This window comes from Trachymyrmex septentrionalis, unplaced genomic scaffold (assembly GCF_001594115.1).
Source record: "Trachymyrmex septentrionalis isolate Tsep2-gDNA-1 unplaced genomic scaffold, Tsep1.0 scaffold62, whole genome shotgun sequence".
In the NCBI taxonomy this organism is placed as follows: Eukaryota; Metazoa; Arthropoda; class Insecta; order Hymenoptera; family Formicidae; genus Trachymyrmex; species Trachymyrmex septentrionalis.
The window spans coordinates 1,710,142-1,717,087 of record NW_017305800.1 but is presented as its reverse complement, the minus strand read 5'-3'; the positions used below and the strand labels follow the sequence as shown (position 1 = coordinate 1,717,087).

The 6,946-nt window shown below is 27.3% G+C and overlaps 3 protein-coding genes across 9 annotated transcripts in view; 2 read left to right on the top strand and 1 right to left on the bottom strand.

Annotated features, from left to right (window-relative positions):
* The window catches only part of LOC108752958 (ras-related protein Rab-5C), a 6,870-nt gene extending 4,602 nt beyond the window's left edge, over positions 1-2,268 (top strand). For all 7 annotated transcript variants that reach the window (XM_018494223.1, XM_018494225.1, XM_018494224.1 and 4 more), the window contains one exon: positions 1,988-2,268. The gene's annotated coding sequence lies outside the window, so the exon portion shown is untranslated. The remainder of the gene's footprint in view (positions 1-1,987) is intronic.
* A 498-nt stretch (positions 2,269-2,766) lies between these two features.
* LOC108752950 lies at positions 2,767-4,185 on the top strand. The gene is made up of 4 exons (XM_018494205.1): positions 2,767-3,143; positions 3,227-3,314; positions 3,741-3,885; positions 3,960-4,185. Exons 1-4 carry the CDS (start codon positions 2,930-2,932, stop codon positions 4,098-4,100), a joined length of 588 nt encoding a protein of 195 aa, XP_018349707.1. The 5' UTR covers positions 2,767-2,929; the 3' UTR covers positions 4,101-4,185.
* Positions 4,186-4,250: 65 nt separating this feature from the next.
* LOC108752722 (uncharacterized protein PFB0765w-like) overlaps positions 4,251-6,946 on the bottom strand; it is a 13,241-nt gene continuing 10,545 nt past the window's right edge. The window contains exons 33-42 of the mRNA XM_018493755.1: positions 6,828-6,943; positions 6,527-6,747; positions 6,167-6,412; positions 5,999-6,079; positions 5,798-5,935; positions 5,529-5,717; positions 5,307-5,453; positions 4,914-5,161; positions 4,627-4,816; positions 4,251-4,555 (exon numbers count right to left, since the gene is read on the bottom strand). Coding sequence (XP_018349257.1) covers positions 4,349-4,555; positions 4,627-4,816; positions 4,914-5,161; positions 5,307-5,453; positions 5,529-5,717; positions 5,798-5,935; positions 5,999-6,079; positions 6,167-6,412; positions 6,527-6,747; positions 6,828-6,943 — 1,783 coding nt within the window. The 3' untranslated portion in view covers positions 4,251-4,348. The remainder of the gene's footprint in view (positions 4,556-4,626; positions 4,817-4,913; positions 5,162-5,306; positions 5,454-5,528; positions 5,718-5,797; positions 5,936-5,998; positions 6,080-6,166; positions 6,413-6,526; positions 6,748-6,827; positions 6,944-6,946) is intronic.

Sequence of the window (6,946 nt, the reverse complement as noted above, 5' to 3'; positions counted from 1 at the left end):
TGATGAGAGACATTATTCCATTGATGAAAAACCAGCAAATATTTGATATATGCCTAATGAATATGTTATGAATCAAATGTTCAATGTAATAACATGTTCACATATTTTTATAATATTAGAATATATAATGAAACGAAAACGCGATCAAAAGAAGAATGGGGAAACGGGAATATATCAATTTGATATTGTAGAAGTAGACATTTGCACTTTAAAATGCTTTTAGCAGATTTTTGTATTAGTATGTCATAATGGGGTATCTGAGTAGTCATGCAATTTTATAGAGTATATTATATTTCTTGTTATGTTTATGATATTTTTTATAGTATATAATTCGTCTCGACTTTTGCCTCCTTTATATTTACTGTAATAGTAGATATATGAAGATAGGCTGGAAATAGACAAAGAGGTAAAGAGCGCAGATTGAAAGTCCAGTATATATGACCATCAAATTTATAACATGCAGGATATAAATGTAACTGTAATATTGCTGTATAATATTTAGCTAAATATTGACAATTTCTTGTAATTAAAAGATAGTTAACACACAAATGTGTGTATGTGTGTGTGAAGAAAACGATTCTAAATTTTGTATTTCCATGTTAATAATGTATCTACATATATTTCTCAGAAATTTTTCTTTTAGCAGTATATTTGTTTAAAATATGTAAACTTTAATACAAACATCCAATATAATAATGTTGGATATATGCTTGAATTAATCCTTTAGCTAAATCTTTTATTTTATTTATACAATTATTACATTGATATGTCGCTATTAAAGCAAATCTTTAAGATTTTTCTCAATATATTTCTACTAGATTTAAATAGCATTTACATTACTGTGACAGCTTTATTAAAGTCAGAGTTTTTCATTATTTGCGCATGAAAAATTGTAATCTATAAGATATTATCTAAAAGCATAATACTTTTTTATTAGTTTTTTTGTTTTATCTGTTATTCTCGTTTATCTGTTCATCCGTGATTAATTTAAGTGTATTATTCAAAATTTCGTGAAAAAGAGAAGCTATTTAATATAAGGCACTAGATATCCCTCTTAGGCACATTGTAGTGTTTATATGACACTCTATATGTTTATAGATATTATAAATTTGTAAAAGTTTCCTTTCTTTTCGAAGGATACTAATTTCTGACTGATAAAGGTGCTACAAGAATACATGTGCATGATATTCATTGTGCAAGCTTGTGAAAATGTTTCTTGTAATTTATGATAATGCTCCCATTTCCTATGCAATGATTCGTATCATTGGATTGTATATCTGAAATATTATTTTGTAAGAATAATAGGTAAAGCTATTTAAAATTGTTACAAAAAAGGAAAATTCTCAGGGTGCAATCCTTCTCTTCAATCTCTAATATTGTTATATCCTAATTATATATTTATTCTTATTTTCGCTATGATATAAAACTATCTAGATATTCTGTTAAAAACCACAGGTAGGTTCTATTATTCCTGTATAGAGAAGTTTTTAATATTCATCAGGTAAATAAAGTGTTTTACAGTAGTTACAGTCTTGTGCATTGTAGATATTCAACAATTGTAATACAGTACATTATGGAATTGTACATTGTGACTCATTCTCCTTATCATTTATATACATATAACGAAAAAGACGATCATTGCATACGCTCGTAAGCTGTACATTTTGTATTACACTTCAAAAATAATTATAACAATGATATACACGTTACTTAAACAATTATTTATTACCGTTTTATTTCTACGGAGGAAATTATTTATTTCTCAGAGATTCTTGATTAAATTAGGTAAGTTGCAAGTAAATTGTTAATTATATCTGAGAAAGTTTACACTTCAACATATTATCGACACAATTTTGTATCGTAGACCTGTAAAACTTTTAATTAAGCTAAATTACTCGATGTTGTTTCCAATTATATTAATTAAATTTGAATTCATACGTATTTAGAATAATATTGCAGTAGACGCGCTATCTATTTCTGATTACAGATATGTACTATAATCTACAAAGATAAGTGCACTACGAGTGTGCTACGATGAATTTGAGAAGAAGACACACACAACAGGGGAAAAATAGAATGGGAAGTGAACTGTGTGGGACATTCGCAAACATTTTGCTTGAGTGATTGACTAAGAGTCTGCGTCTCAATGTAATCGACGATATATCATCTATTTTGAGTATCAGATCTATTAAGAGGTGGTAAAAGAAAGATCCCATTTGTAATTCTAGTAGTGTAATGGGCGGTGTTCGTTATAAATATATAAATATATATAAATACACATTATATATTATAAATCATATAGATAAATATGATTTATATATGTAATAAGTATATAAATGCTAATGATAATAAATAATAATATTAATAATGATAATTAATAAAAATATAATACACCGTTAATATTACCGTAAATACCGATAAAGTAACAGTACATTTAAAATATGCAACATCTAATGAATTTTTGGCACGCGGAGATCTTGTAAGATAGGAGAGGCTATTCCTGCTGCTATTACTATGTTTTTCCTTTCTTAGTTTGTAACACGTATAACAATTTCTTGCTCTAAAATATATTGTATATTAATTTTATTGACAACTCATAATGAATTATAAATGATTACACGGCAAAAAAAAAATAAACTTGTGAATATTACGATCTTGATGATTGCCCATTTATTTGACCGGAACTTTATAGAAAACATAGATTTATACAGAAAATTAGACAATTGCTTCTTTTTAAGATATTAGCTCTTTTGTTAATATGGATTTATGTATATATTCACTCGGCATTATACAACATTAATGCTTCTGTGTTCAATAGATATGTTACTAACATATTTAGAATCGTAAAATATTGGAATATATGGTATAGAAATGAATGACGTTTGTGTAATAGTGAGTTTGATAAAACGAATGCGATAATATACATAAAATGCTGCAAGAAGTTCAGAAAATTTTATTCAGAAAAATACATTCTATGCCTAAGTTGGAAAGTAATATAAATTATGATGATATATGCGGACCTTGGAAACTTGGCAGTGTACCGTTGGATAGTCCGTGCAATTTATCTTTTAAATTGATAACGCCTGAAGATGTAACTTATATGAGAAAGCAGAAAGATCGAAAAGCAATTTTGCTATTTCTCGGTAAAAATTTGAATTCTTTAATTATTTATTAAATTATTAGAATTGCCAATAATATATGATAAAATATAAATAATAATTTTCAGAAAACAAATTTTTAGCTGATATACTATACAAAGAAGAAAACAAAGAGATACTTGTCAAACTTCTATGGCAAATTTTTAGATTTTTCAAGTAAAATTTTCAACATATATTAGAGTATCTATTTTTTTTTTTATGTGACTTATATGGTAATTCATATTTAGCTTAAAAAGCCAATATTACTTTTCATTTAAAACAGAAATAAAAGTAATTTGTGGTTCCAAGAATAAATCAAATATAAATAAAATAAAATACCTACATGAGCTTCCGCGATTTAAATAATATATTTATGATTCTCAAGCAATTAGAATGTACAAATTGAGTGTATGTACTTATTTTCTGTACTGAAGAGGACTTATTCAAAAATATTTGCAGCTAACTTCGTTAGTAAATACATTTTAATTGATTGCGAATTATACCTTGTCATCTTACAAATATATTATTTCCGTACCATTCATTAACAGCCGCGAAGACTTATATAAGCATTTTACTTATATTTGATCACTTTTCATATTTTAGGAAGAACCTATTTACTGACGAACAAATTGCGACCGTTATGAAATTAATGCTTTTAACTCACAATTTGTATCTTGCAAACTATTGGAATACAGCTGAGGAAATATATAAATATTTTTTCGAGCGCGTTCTTGAATGTACCGTTATGGTAATTAATCGAGCATTTTACTAACATTAATTTTTATCGAATATATTTGTGTCTTTTATATTAAAATATTCCAGGATCCACCAAAATGCGCAGAAATATTTACGTCAGATCAGGCTGGAATAATACTTGAATTTTTTCGTAAAATATATTTGGAAAATATCATATTATTGCATCTCGTTTGTATGACTCATTACTGTATTGTTATCCGATTTTGACAAAAATGAGTGAACATTGATATGATCGCACACGTTACACAAGAAACGTCTATTTATTTTTAAAAAAGGATACATTTGATTATACATTTGATATATATGTAGAAAATTATGTTTACATAAAAAAAGACGCAACACAAATTAACGTAAAAGTCACGTTTTAAATTTCTGCATTCCGTATTCATACTTCAAATTTCTATTTCACACCTTTTCTTCAGTCTTTATCAAAATAAATCCCCCATGAGTCTCCTTCATTTGCTTGTAGAAGAAGATTGATAACCGTAATCGCGATTGTCTTCCAATGAAGTGTCAGATTCTGTTCCATTCTTAAAATTTTCATTCCACCATCGATTATTTTTTCGAACCTCATTTATTAAATGTTCCATTTTGGGAAACCACCATGAATTGCCACATGTTGATGTACGTCGACCAATCTTGATTGGTTTCGTTGAATATTTCTAAAGGCACATAAATGTAAATTAAATATCATAAAGCTGAGATTTCCTTTTTATTTTTAACTAGCACCAACCTTTCGTGAATTTGTACAGTTAAAACTTGAAGCTAAATCAGTATCCGTAGTCTGATACGTAATTGACGGTGATATATATCCGTTAATATACGCTTTTCTACAACTTCTGCTAGCTAATTTATGCGTTCTTTTTAGTTTTTGCGCTAATAAATTAATTCGTTTCATCTTCCGGATTTTAATTAATAAAGTTCTATAAATAGATTTTATTTAATGTTAAATATAGAAAAGAAAGAACTCTTGATTTTAGATAATTACAGAAAGCATATTTCGATATATCATATACTTACTTTTTCTCGAATACAAGCTGCATTATAAGTTGTTGTTTATTTTTCAACTTTTTCGATAGAGTTTTATTGTATTTTTTCTGTTGCTCCATACAGTCACGGATGCATGAAACTATATATTGAGATTCTTTGCAGAGTTTTGATCTACTCATTGCTGTGTCAGTTAAATCAGCTGACATGTTTGTTAAAGATTGGTCCTTCAAGTGACATTCTTTTTTTAACTCGTGCAAAGATTTACGCATATCTTGTAACTAATGAACAGAATAATTTGGAATTATAATTAATAATATATATGATTAGAATGGGGAAAATTAATGTATACTGATTATGATATATAGTGCAAAAAAATATTCAAATTAATATTTATTGTTCAAGAGATCGAAAAGAGTATTATACCTCAATTATGTACGTAGAATTATCTTGTTCAAGTGAAATTTTCTGTCGGTCAAGATGGTAATTCTCTTTCATGTATTCCTGCAATTGTTGAATCAAGTCATGATTTACATTTTCGACCTTTGTTAATTCCTCTTTTTCTCTTTCAAGCTAAAAATATCAAATCAAAGATGTATATTGTCCATTTACTTCAATAGAAAATTATTAGATAATGTATAAGCTTACATCTTGACGCGTAGTGTCCAAATGATCAGCGTAATTCTTGCATTTATCTTGCGCTTGACAAAGATCGATATTTTTCAATGCTAATGTCTTTTTGGTCTCTTCCAATTCTTCACTTAGTTTGTCCACTAAATCACGAAAACGGACTACTTCATTTTCTACTTCTTCAATCTTAGAACGATGATCTTTTTCCTAAATGAAAAATATAATTTTTATAAAGAATTTTTACACATATTTTTAATACAATTTATTTCAAATGAAAAAAGGATTACCATAATCGTTAATGATTCTTGTAATTCAGCTTCTCGTTTTGTTGTAGATATTAATTGTTCTTGAACTTTATTGAACTCTTCAGCCATTTGATGACAATTGTCTTCTGTCTGGCGCAATTTTATCCGTGCCTCTTTCAGCTAAAAGTAATAAAATATTTATCTTTTTTGTAACAAAAATATAAGCTATTATGTGTACATTACCTTTTCTTTCAATTGTAAAGTATCTTCTTTGATTTGAGCTTGTATAATGTCATTTTGATTCGTTAATATAGAATTTTCATTCTGAAGCAGATGTGATAATATCTCAATACATGTGAATCGTTTTCTATTATACTTTTATACTAGATATCAACACAATTATCTACATACCTTAAGTAATTCATAATCGGCTTGCAATTTTACCATGTTTTCCGATTTCTCTTGTAATAAAATTTTCAGAGAATATATTCGATCACATAGAACAGTCAGCATCTCATGTTCTGATATATTCAATTCGGATAAATTTTCCGTTTGTTGATCATTCATGAGTAATTTTTTCCTAAGATTTTCAACTTCGTGAGATTGATTTTTAATAATTTCTTCGCTATTCATAACTCGATCGTTTAACATATTGATCTATAAATTTTTGAAATTAATCAATTCATTTTCTTTGAAAAATGGATATTCATCAAGTTTTGATTTCATATTCAATAATTTAAAAATAAAAAAATAGAGTTTAAATGTCATCACCTCTTTTTTCTCATTTTCTAATTTCAACAAAAGTTCTTCATATTCAGTTTCCTTTTGCTCTATTTTCTTCATCAGGCTGTCAGTTTCTGATATGTGATGCTGTAGATTAGTTTGAAGTTGCTGATTTTCGTATTTTAAATCGCACTCTGTATCTTTTACCTTTTGTAATTCTGCTTTTAATTCTTGTATCTGAGTGATATTCTTCATTTCTGCTTCTTTAGCTAAAATTTTAATTAATTTGCGTTTATAAATTTATATCCTTTTTTTAAAGCTTAGGCTTCGTCTTATACATGTAAATTACCAGAACGTTTTTCCATGTGTGATATTCCATATGCGGTGCTATTCGAATACTCCAAATCTTGAGTATCGCAATTTTTGTCTTCAAGATATATTGCGCACGATCTGTTTGTGCATTTACTT

Coding starts and splice junctions, on each gene's coding strand:
- LOC108752950 (XM_018494205.1), top strand. CDS start 2,930: ATGCTGCAAGAAGTTCAGAAAATTTTATTCAGAAAAATACATTCTATG. Junction 3,315..3,740: donor CAAATTTTTAGATTTTTCAA/GTAAAATTTTCA, acceptor TTCATATTTTAG/GAAGAACCTATTTACTGACG. Junction 3,886..3,959: donor TTCTTGAATGTACCGTTATG/GTAATTAATCGA, acceptor AAAATATTCCAG/GATCCACCAAAATGCGCAGA.